Raw genomic sequence first — 23,271 nt, forward strand, 5'->3', positions numbered from 1 at the left:
CAGTAAGACTTTGGAACCCAGTTGCTGTTCAATAAAGGACGTATGCATTCATATTGCTCTCTAGAATAGTAGAGATAATCCCTTATTCCGGTGTGCCATCCAGAGTATGAAACCAGGAAACGACAAGAACGTCTTTGAAATAGGACAAACTAATGATGGCTAAGCTGGATTGTGTATCGCAGCGATAACAAGTTCTTCTGCACAGTACCTATCTTGCAAAAGCAAGAACCACATCACCATTTCCAAATCAGCTAACCCTGTTCTATCGCCCGACGGTAATCTGCCATTATCCCTTCAGCGCGAAGCCTGTGAATTAGAAGCCTGAACCGTCTCTTATGCGTCTTCTCCAGGCTCTCCATCCTTGCTTTCCTGTTGCTCATTGCCTTTTGAAGGAGACCTGGTGACCTCAGGAGCCTTATCGTCTTTGGACGAGCAACGCCTAGGCATGGGGTGGTCAAAGATGGAAGCTAAAGTCTCCGGGCGCCCCTGTCTCGGAAGCTTTCCTGGCCCCCCAAGAATCGCCAATTCATCCTCGCTCACCCCTTTAGAAATCAAATTCAATGGGTCGTTTTTGCTGACTGGACGCGGACAGGTTCCATAGTGTAGTGACACCCAGCACTCTTCTGCGAAACAAAGAGCCAAAGGGGCGATCAGGAGCAACAACATGCGTGTGGTAGTGCAGATCTGGAATGATCTCTTCAGCTTCGTCATAAGCAATGACAGCCTTTGTTCAGCACGATGAGGGAGGATTCCACATTTTGAGCGGTATTCCTCGAATCGAGCGGTCGGCTCATCGAGAGGAGTGCTTCCTGAGCGGCGAGCCAAACCTTGCGACAACCATCATCTCCCGTCCACGAGTCGAATATGTCAGAATATTCGGCGGAAGATGAAACCAGAATTGAGGCTTGCTCTGGTGATATTTTATCCAAGTGTCTAGGTCAGGTCCATCAAGGACTTCTGAGACAGAAGCCGACAAGAGGGCAGGTTGTGTGAACGCATATGACTCATGGGCCAGTGAGACAGTTTTCCAGACGGATTTGAGCCACTGCTGGATCCTGGCTATTCCTTGTTTGCTGTACGGACGACTCTCCGTTCCGCTGCAGAAAGCGGCGTGTGAGAGAGTGATGTCTTTTCCATAGGTCCTGATGCAGGCGTCTAAATCCATACCATCATCCAGGTAGGCTGGCTTCCGATTATTCCAATTGCCTGATCTGTTAAGCACGTCCAATATGCTAAGCTTTGGGAGATGTGTGCCATATAGCGGTGGCAATGAAGAGTAAATGGTTGGTTTGTTTTTTGCTTGTTGCAGTACGCGACTTTCAGACGCCCATTTTGCCTGCCATTTTGCCTCCAGCGCGAGGGAATCGACCTTCTCTGGTTTAGCTTTGTGGATTTTTGACGGAGAATAATCGAACGCGGGTCGCGTCGCCAGGAAGAGGATTGAAGCAAACGAAAATTTGCGAGGGGAAGCCGAAGTGCTCTCATGCTGTTTCCAATTTCGTTTCTTGACCCCAAGGATGGAGAGGTAGGTAGAAGGAGGACTAATTAAATTGACATAGCACAAGAAATCCGTAAGGCCTAGAGTACCTAAGAGGTTTGCGGGACCAGTCTCGCAACACTTCTAGGAAGAGTGCCTAGGCATGTAGAGACTGTTGCTGAAGTTTTCTCCACAAGAACCTCAGCTCTGCCTTTATAGCCAGAGTCCTTAGCGGGCTCTTTTTCTTTAGGCTTGCATAATTTGAGCGTGATGAAGATGGGTATGTGAATTGGATTTTGTGTGCGGGATGCGGTAGCTGGCCGACGCGTAGGAGGTTAATGTGTTGAAACTGGCGGCCCTAGGCAACCGGGGTTCTCCCCTATGGGGTTGCTGTAGTGTCTCATATGTCCAAATCAGTTGCTTCAAACATATCCTTCAAAGGGAGCATACCTACTTCTTTATTAGGTGCGTTGAAAGGGTACAATAAAATCCATGGTGTAGGACTAGAGAAGTAGCTAAATATCTCGGGAAAATTTATGGCCGTCAATAGATTGCAAAGATCTACAAGTTGTAGTTAGATCCTGTTGAAAAGTGATTTTCTTCTTTACCACTGTCATACCATTCAACATGAACTAGTTGGTACGAATTCCAATTATTGCTTCTGGACTTCCTTTGTCCATACATGTCCTATTATTCTTCATAATATCTCCTACGGCTCCAGCCAGTCAATCTGGCTGGATCTTGCCCTGAGATGTACCTACCTGTTACATGCCGGCTAACTTCAAGTATAATTCGGAGAATAGTGTTCGTGAAGTGCTATGATGACTGGTTGCAATATGCATTTAGGTTATTTCTGTTCCGGAATAGCCAGACGAAGCGTAACTGTGGTCAGTGTCATTTGAAAAGCTTGACTGGTTAAGGCTACTTGCATCAATGGAATAGAGACTAGATTGATTGTGAAATGCTACCACCTCGACCAACTATCTGACAAGCAGAGAGGCCGACATTAATCTGCATTGCTGAAATATAGCCAGGTTTTACATAGTTATTCCATGGTGAGTGGCTTTGTGGAAAAGACAAAAGTGATTGACGGTGCGAGATTACAGAGATGCCTACTATACATGTCTCTCATTGAAAATGATGCCTTCTGTTTATAACTCTTTCCATGCTTTCAATGCCTCTGGGGGGTATAGACCATTCCCTAGAAGAAATCATAGTGACTGAATCGTCGCGTGCCAATCACTTATCCGTGTCGCAGACAAGACATAGTCACAGACGGCAGCTCTGTATGTGAGGAGCACTCGACTTGCAGAAGCGTTCCCAAGCAGAATAACAGACTTGCTATGCCTGGATGTCGGACAGAGAAGTCCATCGTCAGCATATCGTCACAGGAACAGCCCGTCCAAGAGCAGCTATAACGACAATTGCACGCACTGATCATGGGATTATCATCCACAATGCAATAACGACGCTCGTTAAGATGAATAGAAAGGGTTATTAACATTGATAGATGCCTTGCTCCTAGGTTTTGAAGAGCTAGAAGGCCTCCTGGTCTGGTGTAATGGATCTTGAAACGTTTCTGGGAATAGAAGATTTGTGAGGCCTCGGCGTAAATAGCTCGGGAGACATAAAGCAGTCCATACGGAAATGGCTCCTCAGAGCAAGAACAGTAGCCTCGATGCTTCCGATTGTGGCACGGACAGCTGAGGAAGCGAAAAGAATTCCTCGACCCGTCAAGGGTGTGTTGGTCCTGGGAATTATCCCCGCTCGCTCAAGATTGAGGCTACTCGGACACTCTCGGACAAGGCCTGCCAATTCGTAGATACGATCGGAAATTGTACGGAAGATGGAAAACGTGGGACCAGAATGAGATGGCTTAAATTTTAGAAGAGGTTGTTGTTCAGGAGCACGTTGAGCCATGATGCCGGGCGTAAGTCGAGACGAGAGCTCAACAACGGGGACAATATGACAGTTCATGGGTTGATGCAATGCCAGGTGGTTGTGAACAGCTGAATCTGGCCTGTACATTCCGCCAGAATGACTGGTTAGCCGCTCTTCGTTACTTCAGGCTTTCAGCCCCCAATTAGCGCCCAAATTAAAGCATCTTGTGTAGGCCCAATCATACGACTTTCAGTGCTATGGCAGTTTATAGATTGTTTTTTTGGCATTTCTAGATTTTCTAGATACTAACTTACAATACCATTAGCTGGAGAGGCTAGGCAAGGCTCAGAGAGAATCAGAATGGTTCACTAGTTTTATCCCCATGCTTTTTCCCTTTTGAGTTTGTCAGTTTAGTTTATTATTTGTATACGATTTTCAGACAACAGATCTCCATCACCAATGCGCAGCATCTTTGCATTTATCTCATTATGCTACTGTAAACAGAAATCTAGGCGCATTGTAGACAGATAATTATTAAGTCTAGCATGCTTCCATACTCCGAAAGGCATTATCCAGAGTCAAGTACTGCTAGCTTGCAGCTCGCTTTCTGAATGTTATTACCAAAATATGGTTGATAAGGACTCTAGGGACGAAAGTATTTTCGTATTTTTAAACAAGAATCCAGAATGCGATTTAAAATAGAGAAGCTGAAAGAAATAGAAATGAGACAGATGAAGGTGAGAATAACTATCTTAATCTACCACACTTTCCATCTACAGAAGCATCCTTATATAACGCCATTTCCAGAGAAAGGGTTCTAAAACAGCATGACTATTCAAAATTTCACTATCATTGATGGACACAACTTTTCCTGGATTGAACTGTAGAGGGTCAGCTCTACACCATCCATCGCTCTTTTTCTTTTTCGCATGTTTTGTTTCAGAAAGAGATTCTGATAAAATGGGCTTATGGCTGACTCACGAAGAGGTCAACTTATGCATTCTGTTACCCACCAATCTAGCTTACCAATGGGGGGCAATTCTTGTTCCTTCGCTGGCCTCCTGTGCTGTATTTTCTATTTGCGGATAAGATATGCTTTCTGCTAAGATAAATTCTGAAACGCTTTTTAAATTACTTGTCATGTCGACTCAATGACAGTGGTAGACGTTTGAACATTTTTGAAGAAGAGAAACCTCGATGGTGTCAAGAAAAGATATGGGTTTTTGTGTGTACATGTACAATAGTTGGCAGTAGGGACCTACCCCGCAGACATGCAGATGCATAACAGAGATACGAAGGTCAATCGTCACTCCCCAGGATGTCAATGCGACGACCAATGCGTGATGGTGATCAGACCCTCGCCTTGCATCTCGGTCAAAACCCTGCACGGCGGTTCAGGCTGCAGAGCCCTAAAAGGTCGTCTGTTGACTCTGTTCCAACTTTCGCAATCTTCAGGAATGTCTCCACTAAACCTTTTCAGCATTGGTTTTTCGCAACGTTCACCCCGTCTATTATTATCAAGAGCTTATTAAGAAAATTGCCAAGCCTAACAGCACATACAACTTTTGATTGGATCAAGATCGACCGATCATTTGCAGGCCCCAGCTTGTCGGTTTACGCAGTATTCTACTGTACATTTCGACAACAGTCCGTGACATGACGCCTTTCATATGATCTTCTCCAGACAGATGTCCTGAGCAGAAAAGACTCGACTCCAGGTTAAGTGGATGGACCTGTGTCGACAGCATTTGCAAAAGAGACGCTCAGATGTTCTCCGGAAGCGCAGCGGAGACCCACCTCGTAAGGTTTACGCGACACGCGCTCTCTCCAACACCTATTCTCGTCTTCCTACTCGCGATGATCTGACGCGAGCTCTGGCCTATACACGTCTATATTTCCATCTACCGTCTGGCAGTCGGCCACGAGGCTTCTGCAACCTCGGTGGACCTTACATACTATACATAGGTGGGGTGATGGAGGGGGAATATAACTGAGGTGGGGCAGAAATGCGGCCTGGCTTGAGTATTCGGCATTGGTAAGGAGCTGGATGCCGAAGACGATGGAGACTCCGCCTTGGAGGGCGGAAATACCCCTCGTTCTTTTTTACCGTGGCTGGAACAGCTCAGGATACACTCTTTCAGTTCGCTTTTGTTCCTGAGATTTGCCCCGGATAGGTGGGTGGTAGCTCTCCAGCTCCATGTTATCGCAACAGAGATAAGAGAGCTAACTCGGCTGAATTCCTTCCAGATACGCCGACGAATACTGACCAGACACGCCAATCATGTCCGCCACTCTGCACCGTAACCCCCCTTTCCGGGCTGAGCACCTGGGATCCCTCCTCCGTTCGGAGACCCTTCTGAAGAAGAGGGCGGAGGTTGAGAAGAAGGAGGCCCCCGAGTCCGACCTCAAGTCGATTGAGGACAAGGATATCAAGGACATTGTGGACACCCAGGTCAAGCTCGGTTACTCCGCCATTACTGATGGAGAGTACCGGAGACACAGTAAGGGTCCCCAGGACTGACGCCCCTCGACAATGGACGATTATTGACCATCCCGTCCATCTCCAGTGTTCTGGGGTTCCTTCTTCCCCGGTCTGGAAGGCTTCGAGGAGGTCGCGCACCCTGACCCGGAGATTTTCCGTATGTACATTCCTGACATTGCTGCCTTCACCGAGGCCGGCTACAAGCCCGGTGAGACCGTCATCTGTACCGGTAAGATCAAGCACGTTGGCAGCACCTACGTCGACCAGTTCAAATACCTCGCAAGCCTCGTCCCTCCAGAGCAGGTCAAGAACCTGAAGATCACCCTTGCGGCACCCAACTGGTATCACCTGCGGTATAAGGAGGGACGTGCGTACCCGAAGGACGTGTACAGCTCCGACGAGGAGTACTTCGCCGACATTGCCAAGGCGTACCAGGAGGAACTGCAGATCCTGTACGACGCCGGCTGCAGAAATGTGCAGTACGATGACCCTAACCTGGCTTGTAAGTTTCTCCCATATGGAACCGAAATTTTCATGGAATCAGGAACTGACACAAGTTGACAGATTTCTGTTCCGAGAAGATGATTGCCGGCTGGAACGCCGACTCCCTGAACAAGTACTCTGTCGACGACCTGCTTGACAAGTACATCAAGCTGTACAACGACTGCCTTTCCAAGCGTCCCGCTGACTTCCACGTCGGTGTGCACCTCTGCCGTGGTAACTTCGTCAACAGCCGTCACTTCTCCGAGGGCGGTTACGACCGTATCGCTGTGAAGCTTTTCAAGGAGCTCAACGTTGACACTTACTACCTCGAGTACGACACCCCCCGTGCCGGAGGCTTCGAGCCCCTCAAGGAGCTGCCCAAGCACAAGAACGTCATCCTGGGCGTTGTGACCAGCAAGTTCCCTCAACTCGAGGACAAGGAGGAGATGAAGAAGCGCGTCTACGCCGCCGCTGAGTTCATCGCCCAGGGCAACGACGAGACCGTCGAGGAGGCTCTGAAGCGCGTCGGTGTCAGCCCGCAGTGCGGTTTCGCCAGTCACAGCTCGGGTAACGCCGTCAAGCACGACGACATGATCGCCAAGCTGAAGCTGGTCCGGGATATCGCCAACGACATCTGGCCTGGTGAGGCGTAGATCACGAATTTCCGTTAATCACATGGGTTGAATATGTATAGGGATGGGATGGTAGCGGAGTATATATGAGCACGAAAAAGGAAATGTTCAGCGAGTATATATAGTTTCACGATCTCGCCAGTCCACCCACAGGTCTTCTTTCAACAAGGAGACGGTGTGGGTGTACGTCATGTCCGAGTGATGATGAATGTCATGAACTGTAGTACATAGGAAAAGCAATTTAACATTTAAATTCCTGATGATTCAACCATTCGACAACGAAATCCAGTGATGAGCCAGAAGGCAGTAAATCGAAAAGAAGATTTGACAGTGACAACCTGGCAAGTAGTACTCTTTTATGTTGTCGTGTTGTTCCCCGCCGCGGTCCATTTTTCGGGACTCCAAGGTCCTCGGGGGACGGCAGCCGGAGCGGCCTTTCGCTGTGTACTTGGACTTTATCTCACGATAAGAACTACTAAAATGGATCAGATTCCTCAAGAGAGTATATATGGACCATATTTTAATTATGGTTGCCCACAGAGATGTCGGATCTCATACATACTGTGCAGCGTTGACCTAAGAGTTGGCTACACACCGGACCTACTCACATCATGGCAGATTTCAGTACCTGCCTTTGTCATTGCCTTCAGCATAACAATGACGTGTCAGGTAAAGCCATATTTACCCAAATATCTGCTAGTTCCACGCCTGAAGCTTGGAATTGGACCTAATTTTCGATTCGTGTTTCTACAACTTATGTGCGTACAGAACATCCTGGATTAAGTCGTGGTCCCGTGATCCCAAAAATCTACATACGAGTACATGGTCATTTTTACTACGAAATGATAATAAGCTAGCAGGGATCAAATAATATATGTCATATATACTTTATATATGTAAATATCGATTGCTACCTAACCTAAGCTCCCAACGGGCACTTGATTTATTTCAGTTTATGTTCGCCATTAACGCCCCCGTTTCCATCCAGATAACGGAGAGATCTGTTTGAAGTCTTTCTAGGCAGGCTCGATGATATTTTCTTCTTTGATCGCGGATCGCTTATGCGTCTGCATGTTTTCGATCTGTATGTAGTACACGGTGCGCAAAGGGCGAGAAATGGATTAGCTATCTCTGCATCTCAAAATGAAAAGAGAAAGGAAATAAATCGATAGGGTAGATGTACGTACCTCATATCGAGGATTCTCCGGCGTCGCTTCGACGTTACGACCCGTCAGCTCCCCGGGTTGAGTGATTACTTCCCGGATGACGCCCGTGCTTTCGGAGGTCTTGGAGGTCGGGCCTGTAAACACAAACGAGAAACACCAATTAACAACCACTCCTAGCCGTTTTTTATATATCTTCTTTCACACACCAAACGGTCCGATGACCCGACTCCCATGCTGAGGAAACACAGTATACTCACCTCCGACGGGCTTGTAACGAACCTGCTGTCCGACTTTGTACTGAGGCATGGTCAAGGTCGGGTGATGATGTGTGTGAACTGCGTGGGTCTTTCCAATGCGAGAGGAAATAAAACCGCTGAATCTCAACATTTGAGATTTAGCAAGAGAAAAATAATTGTCTGTTCTGATATCGCTTGGGAAAAAGAGAACAATTTCCGATCGGAGCGGCCGGGGCAGGAAGAGTTCGTTGCTCCTATTTATGTCCGCGGTGGCCACTTGACGTAGCGTTGAACGCACCGTTGCTGTCGGATTGACACATGGTGACTCCGGTGGGATGGGTATGCTTAGTTGCTCGTCGGTTGTTCCCAGAGGTACGGTGAGAGGTTCGTGGTATCGAGCCAGTTAGCCGGTATTCTGTTCTGAGGTCCAGTGGTTGAGGTTTGCGTGGTGGGCGGAAGTGAAACCCGATACGTAACTCTGATGGACTGATAAGATATCTGTTTCGATCGGATCAAACGGAGGACAGGGGTTTGCCTCTCTAGCAACCTAGGTTCCTGCCTACGAGGCACTTAGTCATCGAAAATTAAATCAGACATCTGACATGGGAAGCTTATGGGACGAGGATGGCAGATCTGAGCCTAGATAGACCCATGTACTGTGCCTAGTAAGTAATATGCATTCGTCGCGGAGAAGAGATCAAGAACATAGAGGACCTAGGGACACCGCAGTTGTTCTCGACGGATTTTTTTTTTGCTTGCGTGACTTTATCACTTCCCTATCAAGGGTCTATCGTTTTTATATAGTGATCAGACTAGCTTCCTTGTAACGCGGGGGCGTCCAACGCATCTGAGACCTTTGGAATATTCTCAATAGGAATAAGAATCATGGGATAAAGCTATCGATCTAAGTCTAGTACAGATACTGCCAATGTGATGTTCCATTCCTTCCAGTTTTTGAACGTCTAAATAAATCACCTGTATCGACATCTAGGTAGTTATTGTAACGGCAGGCCTAAGACTTCTAGGCTGGGGCTCGTTGGGTTTATCTTGAAGACAGAAGACAAGGGGAAAAGATAAATAAGTAGGCCGTAGTTACTAGCAATGTTGCTATCCTGATTGCTATTTGAGTTGACCACGGGGTCCTAATCCCCATGGTTAAGGAGCGTCTTATATACATGATGAGTTCTGTCCGGAAATACCTATCCGCTGGGTCATGACTATGGATCATAGAGGTGGATCGTAGACGATCCAGTATGGTCATGTGACTGGACCTCACCCTCACCAGCCTTGTCGGTAATCTCTAGGCTGTGCTGTAACAGTTATCAACTGAATGATTCATCTACAAATCTATACTTGCTGAGCAACATCAATATGCAAATAAAAATACAAAGATATCAGACCTGTGACTTGTGCAAGAACTAAGACAGAACCACATGATCTCTTTCTCGGCTTTTGATCCACCTTATCTGGGACAAAATCAATAGGTAGGTGACTACTAATCTTACACGAAGATGTACTTTGTCACAAGACCAGCAATAGTTCCATGTTGTGTTTTTCTCATAAGATCTGGTGTAATAACAGCTACCAGTTTCTCAGAATTAGATCGAATTGTTCAACACAGCCAAAATTTCTGGTAGAACATCTCACAAAGTTTGTGCTCTAGACGCTGTTGTGGCTCCTATGGATCCCGTGATGTGTATGTTCTCCATTCATACCTGGACATGCACACTGTACCCAGCGCCATTATTGACCAGTACCTAGGGGACAGTACTGTACACAAGGGTTTCGATAGACTGCCTGTACTCTATTGCGTACACCATTGATATAAATGCAATTTAAATTCGACCAATGTGAACGAAGAACTACGGAGTACTACAGGGTTATATTGTACAGTACGTCTATTTTCCAGTGAAAAGATAAAAAGTACAGCAGCAACTGTACCACACTCGAGACAAAACATCAATGCAGTGAAAAACAGCAGGCCAAAAAAAGAAAAAGTTATCAATGTTCACGTCAATCGGCTATCTCTCAACAGCCTGGTCTAAAAATAAAATACAAAACAAAATAGGGGTTCAGACTGTCACTGATAAGTTTGATAATGATAACCCACGTATCCCGGTTCCCCCGGCTGCATTGACCATTGCCACTTGACTGACTAGGTAAATGATTGTTAGCTAGTAATCAACGACGCGGGTCCGGGTCGCGTCGAGCTTCATTTCTTTTTGTTTCTCAAGTTCAATAATAACGATCTACCGACTAGACAGCTACCTAAGACTGCAATTTCCGTTCTACACGTTGTTCAGCTGCAATCTCTAAACTCCATTCTGCTAGCTAGACTAGACTACTACGGAGTACATACTGTACACAGTCACATTGGTTTAGATATGCCTCCGAAGAAAACAACCCAGACGGCGGCGCGTCGTCCAGCGATCAGATCCACCACCAGCAGCAAAAGCAAAAGCAGCAGCGGCAGCAGCGCAACCCGAGTCCAGAAAAGCCGACAGAGTCTCAGACCACAAGAACCACTACAGCCCAGTCAACAATATCCGCCCGAGAACGGGAGATGTCTCCGGCCGATCTCTGCCTAGCGCGCGGTCCGAACGGGCCCCCGACCTACGACAGGTTCGGCTACGAGCTCGACTACAAGAAGATCGCGAGGGCGAGCCGGCGGCCACGGGTCCCTAGAGCGAAACGGTATGAGGAGTGGCAAGCGCGCGAGGATCGCGAGGAGGCGCGCAAGGCGGACATCATGGGCGGGCCGGACAAGAACCAACGGTCAGCCATGACGTTCATGCTGTGGGATGATCGGGTGTCGAGGGACCTGGGCATCCCGTACCATAAGATCGAGCTGAGACATTTCGAGGAATGGTGGCAGGCAGGCTTCCGGGCGAAGAGGGAGGAGTTTATCGCCACGAATGTGCCGAAGGAGGCGTGCGACAGCGTCACTGATTTGGCTACGGGGAGTACCTTCAGGAAGTGAGTGATCGCAGCGGTCTCTGACGTGTATGGCACGGTATATCAGGTTGTAATGGTGCCTATGTATGCTCTACGGCAGCCGTCGAGTTCGGGGCCTGTAAAGTGGCTTGTTCCTTTTTTGATATCAGCGTTTATTATGCCTGTTGTTGTTATGACCGTTCTAGATACATTTATGTAATACAGCAATTTCGGGGTGTTCTTGGATTAGATGGCTCCGCTTTCCGCTTATTTTCCTGTCACTAGATAATTTCAACATGTGGGATATATAAATGTGCAATTCAGGGGGCAAGAAGATGGAAGATGCCTAAAAGATGGTTGGACCGATATGTCATTCCTTCTATTTTCGGATGCCTATCTGGTGAGCAGCTCGAGAGACAACCAAAGGGGATTAGATGGAGGATATAATATATTAGGTAAAAGGTACCCATAGCTGACGCGTGTGAAAACAGAAGGGATATCACTGGAATTAGAGGCGGAGAAAACGAGAGCATAGACATGAAAACCAGGGGAAAAAATAAAGCGAAGTCCAAGTGCTGCGTCGTCTGTCATGAGAACGGACATGAGAAGAAAGGAAAGTATTATCTGCCGGATGATTACTTGTTGTACACGAGGCTGCTCGCAGGTGGCGCCTCCGAAACTGCGTGTGGTGTTTTTGGCGTGTTGAGGGACACAGCCATCTATTTCTGAGGCGACGTCTTGACGTTGTTGGAGAGCCAGGCCTAGAAACAAGCCGTTAGCCAGCGTAATGACTACATGCAACAGGGTAACTTACCAGGCCCTCGAAGATACCAGTTCCCGTAGTAGCAACACTAGGCACGACGTACCACAGCTTGTCCTTCAATTTGTTGAGCTGAAGCGCCTCAGTGACCTCCTCGGGGGACAGATCTGCGATCCTCGCTGTTAGCGTCTATATCATGCAGAGGCAAGTCCTACGTACGGCCATCGATATCCTGCTTGTTGGCGAAAACAAGCAGAAGAGCGTCTTTCATTTCGCGGTCGTTGATGATCTTGTGCAGTTCCTGGCGAGCCTCGTCCATACGCGCAGTGTCGCTCGAGTCAATAACGAAAATAAGACCTTGCGTTCCTATATTCAACAGGCAATCAGCATCTTCCATCCACCCGCTGCGTTTCTGCCTCACGCACCGGAATAGTAGTGTCTCCACAGAGGCCGTATCTTGTCCTGTCCACCGACATCCCAGACGTTGAACTTGACATTCTTGTAGGTGACACTCTCCACGTTAAAGCCGACCGTGGGAATGGTTGTGACGTCCTGGTTGAGCTTCAGCTTGTAGAGAATGGCTGTAGCAAGTTGAGAGTCAGCACGCTGTCGCAGCGGTCAGGGGCAGCAAAAGGTATCTGACTTGTCTTTCCGGCAGCATCGAGACCCAGCATGAGAATTCTCATTTCCTTAGATCCGAAGATCTTGGCCATGACTTTGGAGACCTGACCACCCATTGTGACAGACTTGAGCAACTCCTTGGACGATTTCGAAGTTCTAGAAAGAGAGCGACTGGAAGGCGATAGATATGTCCGCGAGGTTGTGCGGTAGCAAAGGGTCCAATTGAAGATAGCGACAGCTATTCAGGGCCCCGAAAAGGAGTGGACGTGGAATGGAAAAGAAGGGCAGGCTTCAGACGGGAGGCGAATGGGTTAGCTCTCCGTGTCGACAACGGGGGGCTGTGAAGCGCCGGGATGCTCACCTAGAGAGCCAGGCTCACGAGTTCAGGCAAGCAGCAAAGGAATGGACGAGCAGAGAGATGGATCGCTCAGTATGGAAGCCTGGAGCGCCTCCGAGATGGTTAAAAAGCAAATAATAACCAGCGACGTCCCCGTACGAGAGGCGCGCGTCGAGCAAGGGGAAGCTCAGCGGGGCGTAAAAGGGGCTGATTTGCTGACTAAGGCCCCGCGGCGCCGTCGCAGTGTTTCAGCGCTCCGACACGAGATATCAAGACGTCTCATCCTTGCGGTATGCGCCCGAGCGACGCCCCTCGGCTGCTGCTGATGTCCTCCTCGTGCGCTGTCCGCTATCTAGACCGGTCCTTTTGTCTCTCTCCTGCAGAATTGCCATGATGACTGGCCTGGTGCGACCGCGCAGGCCGTTCCGCGTACAACGCCTTCATATCGCCGTGATACAACACCTCGAGGGGGTTCCGTCACCCCCTCAGTTGAAATGGCAATGGCCTCTATATAAATCCAGGCCGTGGTCCTGTTCTGCTCCATCCTGATGTTCCAACTCCATTGCAGAAAACCTGTCCCTCCCCGCTCGTACGTCATAGGCCGCGGGTAGTGAGGTCATCGTATCTAGTTCCGGCGCTGCAAACGAGTTACCTATACAGTGATATATGGACTGGTTCCTTTTCCGGCAGATATCCACGTTTTGACGATATCCTTCTGTTCTGTAGTGGCAGAATTAAATTGACCTGTGCAGGACTGACTGACCCGAGTGTTAACAGCCTCGTCCGGATTGATCCCCAGTCACTGACCACCATCCAGTTCGAAGTTATCGTTTCTTGCTACCATGACTGAGCCATATAGCTTTCAGCGTCGAGGCTCAGTTGTCCAGCAGCGCCGTCTGAGCCATCACGTCAGGAAGAATGCATGGTCTGGTCCTCCTCTAGAGGTATCGCTCACCCCTCTTCCATCGGTGACCGATCTAATCACGGAGACTAATATCCTTGCTGCATGGTAGACTATATATGCTGGAGTTTCGGCGTCTTTCACGGACGATTCGGCAACAACTATTGCTCTCGCAATCCGGAACACTACGTATCTTCTAGATTTCTTAGAGCGTCACTTTTCCCCTGAAGAATCCAAGCCCTCCTGCCCGGCGATTACCGACTTCATTGTCGGTCAATTGAAAGAATACAGCTTGAAGAATCTCGAGAAATTTATTGGAGTAGCAATACCGAACCTGGTTGCGGAAAGATGCCCGGGGCTCTGTTCTCGGATATGGGCTGAGCTGGATATTGTGCCATTGGTCCTACATGAGAAAGGCAAGATGTCTACAGAAGAGCCTCGCTATACAGGATGGGAGACGAGAGGTGTTGATGAACAGGCGGAGTCGATGGCAAGAAAATGCATCAGGTTGGTCTCCGACTTACTTTGCTGAGAAATGGTTCCTTATGACCACAGGTTCTTCGGCCCGGACAATGCCCCTTTGCTGCAAGTCGGTTTTCGAGGAATGGTCGAGGTCGATTCCGGGTTTCATGTGCGGCTAACAAGCCTGCATGATTACGAGAAGACGGTTCGGTCTGGCACTTGGTCGGCCATCCACCACTACGCGTCTGACCTTAAGAAGAGAAAAGTCAAGGTTGCTTTCTTTAGCGCTACCCCTCAGGGCGGGGGTGTTGCACTCATGAGACACGCTCTTGTCAGGTTTGCGACCTTATTGGAAACGGACGTCAAGTGGTGAGCAGGCCCTAGAACATGTGGTGTACGAGACAGGAGTAGCTGACCGGACTTATAGGTATGTACCTAAACCGCGACCTGGGGTATTCCGAATCACCAAGACGAACCATAACATCCTGCAAGGCGTATCAAAGCCGGAAGAGCGATTGACAGATGAGAGCAAAGACATTATGTCCGAGTGGATCCATGAGAACGCGAAACGGTACTGGTTGAGCCCTGGCGGACCCTTAGCCCTTCCTTCAGAAGGAGGAGCAGATATAATCATCGTTGATGATCCCCAGATGCCGGGGTTGATTCCCATAATAAAGGCAATTACACCTGACAGACCTGTCATCTACCGAAGCCATATCCAGATTCGAAGTGATCTGGTCGCCACGCCGGGCACACCACAGGCAGAAGCGTGGGAATGGTTGTGGGAGAGCATTAAGCAGGCGGATCTTTTTATCAGCCATCCTATTAGCGCTTTCGTGCCGTCCAATGTGCCTAAAGAGATAGTGGGTTATATGCCTGCTGCGACGGATTGGTGAGCTGCAACTGTCCCACTCGTAACAGGAAAAACACTGCTGACTTTAGATAGGCTGGACGGGTTAAACAAGAATATGAGGGATTGGGACGCTGCGTTCTACGGACGGGTCTTCAATGCGGATTGTAGGAACAGCGGGATGCCGACCATCAACTGCCCTGACGGTAAGCGATTTAACTCTCTTCCTATGGGGAATCTAACGAATAAATAGAGGACTACATTATTCAGATCGCGCGCTTTGATCCGGCAAAGGGGATATTCGATGTACTAGACTCGTATGTGAAGTTCCAGAAACGCCTCGTAGACGCGATGCCGAACGCTACGATGCCAAAATTATTGATATGCGGGCACGGCTCAGTCGATGACCCGGATGGCACCGTGATCTACGACGCGGTGGTCGAGCACATTGAGACCAAGATTCCGCACCTCGCCAAGTATATCTGCGTGATGCGGCTCCATCCGTCGGATCAGATCCTCAACGCCCTCCTCTCCAAGGCCAGGATCGCACTGCAGCTCTCCACCCGCGAAGGGTTCGAGATCAAGGTCTCCGAAGCAATCCATAAGGGCAAGCCGATCATCGCCACGCTCGCGGGTGGAATCCCCCTCCAGGTGCAGCACGGGAAGAACGGGTTCCTCGTCGACGTGGGCGACACGGACGCGGTGGCGCAGCATCTCTACAACCTGTGGACGGACAAGAAGCTCTACGACCAAATGAGCAATTGTGCTCTCCACACGGTGAGCGACGAGACCAGCACCGTTGGGAACACGATGGCTTGGCTGTATCTTGCTTCGAAGTTCACGAAGAAAGAAGAGGTCAAGCCACATGGGAAATGGATCAACGATCTGGCTCGGGAGGAGGCGGGCCAGCCGTACGAGCCGGGCGAGAGCAGGCTAAAGAGGGCGGTTGAGGTTAAGGATATGAAATAATTGGGGCATCGTCTCGCCATAAAAGATTGATTCCCTTGCCTGTCTTGATGATAATTGCATGATCAGAGCTGCATGATTACTTAGTTTCGGGATTGAACATGCTTTGCTTTTACGACTCATTTTTGGAGACAAATGAACTCCGTTTCGGTAATCTAATCCATAGAATAAACCCTAATTAAATGGCCTGCAAACTCCAAAGGGTAAGGAAAAAAAGAGTTGGGGTATCTTTATAAATCAAGTAATCGTGACTGCCAGCCAGGGCTTCGTACTTTTCCTCTCCTGCCCCCTTAAACAGATAGATCATCAACAAATACATAAGACCCATGACCATCATCCAAACCATATATCATATCACTTAATAAGATTCATCCACCCAATCAATCATACGCACCCCAATTCAAATCGAACGTGATGGGATGAACCGAACTGAACCGATCCTACCTCCCCACCAACCGATACCTCTCCCTCGCCAACCCCCCCTCCGCCCCCTCAACCCCATACCCCTCCCCAACCTCCCCGACAATCCTCGCCGGCGCCCCTCCAACCACACACCAACTCGGCACGACCATCCCGGGGGGCACCACGGCGCCATCCAGCACGTAGGCAAAATCCTTCAAGATGGCCATGGACCCGATGACGGCCTCTTTCCCGATATGTACGTGATTCCCCACGGTGGCGGCCTCGACGACGGCGCGCTCCCCGATGAAGACGTGGTCGCCGATCTTGAGCGGGTAGAAGGAGTGGATGCCGCGGTGGAGGCGGGACGGGGGGCGGAGGATGGCTTGTTTCGAGACGTAGCTGTACCGGCCGATGGTGATTGCCACGGAGGGTGGGGTCGGGGCGGGGGATTGTTGTTGAGGGTGGTCGGAGTCGGTGGAGGAGGATGTTTGGGGTTGTTGTGGTTGAGGGACTCGGTAGAGGTCGCCGCGGATGACGGCGTCTGTTTGGATGACTGTTTTGCCGCCGAGGATGATGTGCTGCGTGCCGTGGATGAGGGAGCGGCGGGAGATTTTGTTCCCGGTGTCCTGTTGTGTAGAGGAGAGCATGGTTAAAACCTTTTCTCTTTGTCCTTCTTTTCTCTTTTTTTATTTTTCCTGATGATTCTCTTTCGATTATATATGTATGTCATAGGGAGGTATGTGGAACAGTAGACTGGAATGTAGGACCAGATCGAGAGAGACCCAACCCAGAGATAACAAAGGAGTGGCTTTCCAAAGAAACATAAAAAGAAATACAGGCTGAAGAGAGTACGTACCGTCTCAATGTACTCGCCCTTGACCGTTTTTGGAGGCATTGTGAGAGCTGAGTATCTCAATTCACTGGTGGATGGTCTGGATGTCGCACGATCGAGTATGTACTTCGTTAACGTACTCGGTAGATGGAGATGTTGCTGGCCGGAAGAGGAAGGCGGTGTACAGAGCTGGACCGGTGGATCCTGACCCGGGAACGCGTAGAGCGAGCCAAATCATTCGTCTTATCACAGCGCGCAGAGAGGACAGCACTCTCCATGTCTCTACATTCCCTACGAAATAATATTTCTTCAAAGATCATAAACTAGCCCACAGCTAGATATTAGATTTCTTAAGCCTTTAAAGATACGTAGAAGCGTCCTCTTTTATTTTAAGTGCCCCGGTAGCTAGAGTACCTTCAGTAGTAGGTACCTACTATAATCTACTAAATATCTTGCCCTTAAAATCTAGTCATACCAAATGTCGAGCGAACATATCATAATCCAAACAATCATTGAAGCATAGGATGTTATATAAGGGCGATTAGGGCCCCCTTTTTTCCTTTTAAACTGAGCACTAGCAACGAGCAATAACAGGATATATAAACCAGACATCTGCAAATAGTCACGAACTTGCCATTCTCCCATATACAGATCCATCATGCTCGTTTATATTACCTACATCGTGTATGCAAACAGTGTCTTGTCAAGTCCTTAGGACGAAGTGGACCGCGCCTTCAGGGGAGGGAGTTCACCATCGAAGTGCACCTTCCAGGCTGTACGGAGGACGGTTAGCTGAATTCCTCTTTAATGACAAGCGAAACATCGGATACTCACTCAATGGGAACACAAAGTAGCCTCCGTGGTCTTCCCTCATATAGATGTAGAATCCACCCGGACGCGGTATCTTCTTGAGCTGTCCCTGTGGGCCAGGGGCGCGACGGAGGTTGTCCAGACGGCCGACGGTGCGCAGCATGGCCGTCAAGGCGACCTGGCTAGCATCCTTGCCCAAGCACGTGTGAGGCCCGATGCCATAGTTGATGTACGACTCGATCGGGCGGTCGAGGCGCACTTCGTTGGGGTTAGGGTAGATCCTAGGGTCACGAGCAGCGCTCACCTATTTCTTGTCAGAATCTTTTACCCCTAGGAAGGAACTAGGATTGACAAGATAAACTTACAAAGCTGACAAAGACTTTGTCCCCTTCCTTGATGTTCACCTCGCGACCGTCGTCATCCACGGTAAGGTTGACCTGAGATTCACGGTATGATCCGAAGGTCCCGTTGAGACGGATGCCCTCCATCACGTAATGAAGCAGCTTCTCATCCGACTCCGGTGTATCCTCCTTGGCAAGACGGTTGATCTCTGGAAGGTGAACCTTACCCTCGTCGGATAGGTAGAAGTCCAAAATTTGAGTGAACTGTATTGGCCTGTCAGCTTTTCAGGCTTGCATATGGAAGGCGAACGACACTTACCACCTGGGCCTGGTTTGGCACCATTGCGATCGCGGTGGGGAGAATCTGAGACCAAGTGATCTCCGAAGGTCCCAGGCCGCTCTCCAAAAGCCGCCGGATCATGTGGATACCGTAGTCTTCCAAAGCGTTGTCGTTGCGACGGAAGTTGTCCAAAAAGCCTGAGAGAAGGCCACTACCACTGACGGACTTGACATGTGCCTCAACTATCTTGCCAAGCTGATGGCCAACAGTCCGGGCTGCGTGACGCAAGGGGAAGGACTTCGACGGGTCGAGGTCGAAAAAGATAGCTGTGAAGACCACTGCCATGAGCTTATACATCTCATGCTCAGTGTAAATACCACGAGGATTCTCCTTCGTCTTCAAGGGAAGGGAGAAGACGTTGGAAGCGAAGTGCACGTGGGCAAGGTTACCGACACTATCACTACATCAGCTCTGCTCTGATCATTCTAGGTCGATATACGTGTGGCAACTTACTCTCGGGTAATGTCGACTTGATTGATACCAGCGATCTTGCAGGACTTCTCATGCAGCAGTCGGAGCGTAATATCTTCATAAAACTCCTTGACGTGCTTGCGCCACTGGTCCCGGTACAGTGACTTGCTCATTGTTTCACGCTGCTTGGCATGGAACGCAGTGTCTCCAGACAGCATGAAGTCAAAACCTCCTTTGCCAAAGATGTACCCAGTGGCCTCTCCCCAGGTGACACGGAAGTCCTTGGCATTGTCCAGAATAAGCTTGGCTCCCTGGTAGGAGGTCAGGAAAATTCGTGGCGGGATCAATGCGGGGCGATCGTAAGAGTAGTCGGCTTCTCTGCCCAGACTCTTCATGATAACTCTGTTCTCACTAGGGATTGTCATGGGGTAGTGAGCATAGATAGAGTCTGGCTTGAAGTACTGAGGGAAGACACGAAGCATCAGCTTGTAGAACACGCATCCCTGGTTGATGTTCATGTCATAGCTCGCTTCGGAATATCCCCAGTTCGTCAAGTTCCTCGCATTGTAGTCAATCTGCAGATGTTTTTAGTCCCCTCCCTCAAAAAAGGGTTGAGCCTTGGAAATCGAGCTTACCGTATAGAACCTGTCACCACGGACAAGGGCGACAGCGTCCGAGAGAATTGCGCGAGAAATAGTGTAGGTAGGAGCAATACCCACACCGGGCACCATCGGCTGCTTTGCTTCCTCCGCAACGATACCGGGGTAAAGTTCGACATGGTCAGGATGCTCGTACAGATGACGAAGTGCATCGGCGACTTCAGGGTCCGAGTTGATTTCTTCAAAAGTCTCGAACGGCTTCAAGCCAAAGAACTTCCGGAACTCGTTAAGAGAACCGACCTGCCACTTACGAGCTTGCTGGATGCCAAGAATTTCAACGGCTCGAAGAGCCTTTGGCACATTACGAGCGCCGAATGAACCTAGGAGGATGAGCGATAGTCGTTTCTATAAGAGAGGGAGCCACTTACCAGCGACGTCCTCGATAGCATCCGTCAAGATCCCCACCAGATCTTCGTCTCTGAACCTGCCATCTGCTTGACGTTCGAGATGGGCAAAAGTACGCTTCGAAGGATCCGGGTCAAGATCCCTCGCGTACTTGCCAAGACCCATCAACAGTTCCCCCATGGTGACGTCGCTTGCAGGCTTTCCAAACAGTTCCTCGTAGATTTTTTCCGTCCACTCTTCGTCTTTCGCGCTAGTGGTTGAGTGCCAACGGTACGCGAGGTTGAATTCCACAGAGCACGCGTTTCCCAATCCACTTGGGGTTGCTCCCGTTTTCTCCATCTTAGTCCGAGGATCCTGAGTCTGTCAGTATAGCTCCTAAATGGCGACCACTTTGGCACGTACCAGGGTCCAAGTGGAATTGGTTCGGTTCAGGTTAATAATGGTTCGCAGGTAGTCGTTCAAAATGATGTTGATATAAAGCCCGCAAGTAACCCTGGAGCAGATTAGACATCGACGGCGACGGATAATATTTGGAAACATACAGTCTTCCGGTCTGGAAAAGGTCATTGTCATATTTGGCCCATGCTTTCTTTGCCTCCTCGGGAGGCAGGCCATCGCGAGGCTTGGTGAATCGGCCATTCTCATTAATCACTGCCAACTGTTCGACAACGTAGTTGTGGAATCTAGTCATAGCGAGCGTTAGCAGTCGAGGGAAAGTAGAGAAATATGGATGATCAAACTCCCACCTGTTCAACATAACAAGCAGGACACAGCACGCTGGTGGAAATGCCTGCAGACGAGGCTCAGAGAAACAGTCTGGCTTCAATTTCCCATCTTTGAACGTCCTGATCATGTTTTGTTCCTCCTGGTTGTCTCCGTATAGGGTGGAAAGGTCGAGATAGGCGGACGTCTTGGAGATGTGAGGGTTTCTGTGGTCCGTCTGGAAGATATCTTCAAGACATTAGCAGACAGAACATTTTACAGTATAGGGAAATTTATCTAACCGTGAATGACCAAAGACGCCCAGTCAAAGAAGAAACTGGAGACTTTGTTCGGATGGGGAGTAAACTTCTGACGAGCAAACAGGCTGTCGAATATCAACCCCGGGTCGGGCAAAGCACCCGGCTGGATAGTCAAAGGAGGGATTGAGCGAGCGTATGGCGTATTCGCAGCACCCAGCCATGGCAGGGTAGGGTTGTTGTTAGAGCCATCTGCCGATCTGTAGGTGTATTCGTCTCCCATGTACCTAACTTCGCATTAGCAGATTGATCGTAGCGGTTCTCTGGAAATCTTACGAGAGTGGCGGATGTTGAAGAGAATTCCACAGCTCATCAAGAAAAGCGTTTGTGAGCTCGACTCTGTTCTTGGAATGCGGTGGAAGACCGGCAACAAGCTATTATGACTGTCTCAGCAGCACGGACATAGTCGCCAGGGAAAAGAGCGTCAAACCTGGATAACTCGTTCCATGAGCATGGTCTTGTCATCGACCAGCTCACCAGAAGCCTTGGTCTTCACCAGATCCGTAACGGTGCGGACATCCTTAAAGCCAAGCGCCGCGATGTCCTGAAGGATACCCGTCGAGCTCTCATGCTCGATATAGGAGCCATCTCCAGTCTGGGTTGGAAGGGGGCGTTGAGACGCGTGAATCAGTTGAGCATACTTCTCGAAGGTGGCTGCGATTTCACTGCGCTGCGCGCTGTGGTCCTCATCTGATGCCATACTGCGAGAAGGAGAAACCTTTGAGCGGCGCTTGCTCTTACCCTTACCGTTCTGTTCGACCTCGTTCTCACCCTTGGACTTCTTGAGTGTAGACGAGAGTCGTCGGATCATAGTTTGCCTGTAAGGAATGACAACAGCACACAGGTCAGGAATGCATAAATGTGAACAAGAATCATACGAGAAGGGTTCTGGCCAGCAGTATTTAACAGAGAGCCGAACGTGAACAAAATCTAGGGAGCCCAGGGTGGAACTTCTTGATCTGCGACAGACAGTACAATCCGCCAATGCCGAAAGACACAATTCCAGGACGCAAGCGTGAAAGGATAGTCCCCGCGTTGGAGCTGAAGCTCTGCTGGCCTGGTCAGGGTCCAAGTGGATGAATGATCGAGTGGATCGTAAACTAATGATGTCACTGGAAGATCGAGACATAGGTGAAAAGGGAATGGGCAAAGATAGCCAAGAAGATCTCAACCTCGTCATCCGAGCTCATGTTTCTGTTCCTATCTCGGAAAGTAGAATGAATTTTAGAGCCATCTAGTGTAGCCGCAAGAGCCAATAGTGGCTTGGGTACAACATAAGAGATGGATCAAAGTGTCGATTCTGCAAGCCACGGTGCAAAGTTCAGCCCACGCAATGTTGGCAAGATACGCGGCTCCATATGCATCGGAGATAATGTTTGGCGCACGTACTCCTGAACGCATAATGGCAGAGCAGAAGGCATAAAGATGTATGCCATTGGAGGAGCGTCCGCTAGTCGTGCAGGATTGTGATGGCATGAAACAGGAGGGGACCTCCTGAGGCATTCCAGTGAGCGCAACATGACATATTACCAACCTTAACTCCACCGAATAGGACCGAGCGAAGAGGTGATGTGCATTGATCGGAAAGATGAGATCTCGGACTACACCGTGCGTGTAGTCCAGTCACGACGGATGTATTTGCATAGTGAAAAAGGTGGCGCTCGATGAGTAGATCGTCTGCTAGGAAAGCTAGCTCACGGCTATCCACCAGCTCGCCATCAACTTCAAGGTCAATGCAATGAATCAGTAGACCGAAACCCGCATCGAGCTATACGGTATGCGTAAACAATGGATCTTCAAGTCAAATGACCAGCGTGTGTGAGACCTGCAGAAGGACTTCAGCCCGCCACGAAACGGGATCAGGGCCAAATAGACTCGAAAGCACGAAATGGTCGACGAGAGGACCCAGCCACAGGTCTGTTTT

The 23,271-nt window shown here is 49.3% G+C and overlaps 7 protein-coding genes across 7 annotated transcripts; 3 read left to right on the plus strand and 4 right to left on the minus strand.

Moving 5' to 3' along the window:
* Positions 1-5,639: 5,639 nt before the first annotated feature.
* VTN00DRAFT_8244 (uncharacterized protein) lies at positions 5,640-6,976 on the plus strand (the record flags this gene model as incomplete). The annotated part of the gene is made up of 3 exons (XM_069435077.1): positions 5,640-5,859; positions 5,926-6,342; positions 6,405-6,976. 3 exons carry the CDS (start codon positions 5,640-5,642, stop codon positions 6,974-6,976), a joined length of 1,209 nt encoding a protein of 402 aa, XP_069286510.1.
* Positions 6,977-7,971: 995 nt separating this feature from the next.
* On the minus strand, positions 7,972-8,508 carry VTN00DRAFT_8245 (uncharacterized protein; the record flags this gene model as incomplete). The annotated part of the gene is made up of 3 exons (XM_069435078.1): positions 7,972-8,037; positions 8,143-8,255; positions 8,379-8,508. 3 exons carry the CDS (start codon positions 8,506-8,508, stop codon positions 7,972-7,974), a joined length of 309 nt encoding a protein of 102 aa, XP_069286511.1.
* Positions 8,509-10,049: 1,541 nt separating this feature from the next.
* VTN00DRAFT_8246 (uncharacterized protein) lies at positions 10,050-11,337 on the plus strand (the record flags this gene model as incomplete). The annotated part of the gene is made up of 2 exons (XM_069435079.1): positions 10,050-10,053; positions 10,766-11,337. The coding sequence occupies 2 exons, from the start codon at positions 10,050-10,052 to the stop codon at positions 11,335-11,337; spliced, it is 576 nt and encodes a 191-aa protein (XP_069286512.1).
* A 673-nt stretch (positions 11,338-12,010) lies between these two features.
* Positions 12,011-12,788, minus strand: VTN00DRAFT_8247 (uncharacterized protein; the record flags this gene model as incomplete). The annotated part of the gene is made up of 5 exons (XM_069435080.1): positions 12,011-12,052; positions 12,106-12,218; positions 12,271-12,417; positions 12,477-12,632; positions 12,695-12,788. 5 exons carry the CDS (start codon positions 12,786-12,788, stop codon positions 12,011-12,013), a joined length of 552 nt encoding a protein of 183 aa, XP_069286513.1.
* Positions 12,789-13,851: 1,063 nt separating this feature from the next.
* VTN00DRAFT_8248 (uncharacterized protein) lies at positions 13,852-16,191 on the plus strand (the record flags this gene model as incomplete). Its single annotated transcript, XM_069435081.1, has 6 exons — positions 13,852-13,953; positions 14,023-14,417; positions 14,466-14,741; positions 14,800-15,264; positions 15,319-15,428; positions 15,476-16,191. The coding sequence occupies 6 exons, from the start codon at positions 13,852-13,854 to the stop codon at positions 16,189-16,191; spliced, it is 2,064 nt and encodes a 687-aa protein (XP_069286514.1).
* Positions 16,192-16,628: 437 nt separating this feature from the next.
* On the minus strand, positions 16,629-17,485 carry VTN00DRAFT_8249 (uncharacterized protein; the record flags this gene model as incomplete). The annotated part of the gene is made up of 2 exons (XM_069435082.1): positions 16,629-17,216; positions 17,447-17,485. The coding sequence occupies 2 exons, from the start codon at positions 17,483-17,485 to the stop codon at positions 16,629-16,631; spliced, it is 627 nt and encodes a 208-aa protein (XP_069286515.1).
* Positions 17,486-18,133: 648 nt separating this feature from the next.
* On the minus strand, positions 18,134-22,158 carry VTN00DRAFT_8250 (uncharacterized protein; the record flags this gene model as incomplete). Its single annotated transcript, XM_069435084.1, has 13 exons — positions 18,134-18,195; positions 18,257-18,536; positions 18,598-18,837; positions 18,893-19,307; positions 19,367-19,899; positions 19,960-20,303; positions 20,352-20,682; positions 20,731-20,821; positions 20,871-21,011; positions 21,075-21,279; positions 21,333-21,574; positions 21,624-21,721; positions 21,778-22,158. 13 exons carry the CDS (start codon positions 22,156-22,158, stop codon positions 18,134-18,136), a joined length of 3,363 nt encoding a protein of 1,120 aa, XP_069286516.1.
* Between the last annotated feature and the right edge of the window lie 1,113 nt (positions 22,159-23,271).

The sequence above is a fragment of the Thermoascus crustaceus genome, assembly GCF_041956765.1.
Source record: "Thermoascus crustaceus strain CBS 181.67 unplaced genomic scaffold VTN00scaffold_5, whole genome shotgun sequence".
Taxonomy (NCBI): Eukaryota; Fungi; Ascomycota; class Eurotiomycetes; order Eurotiales; family Thermoascaceae; genus Thermoascus; species Thermoascus crustaceus.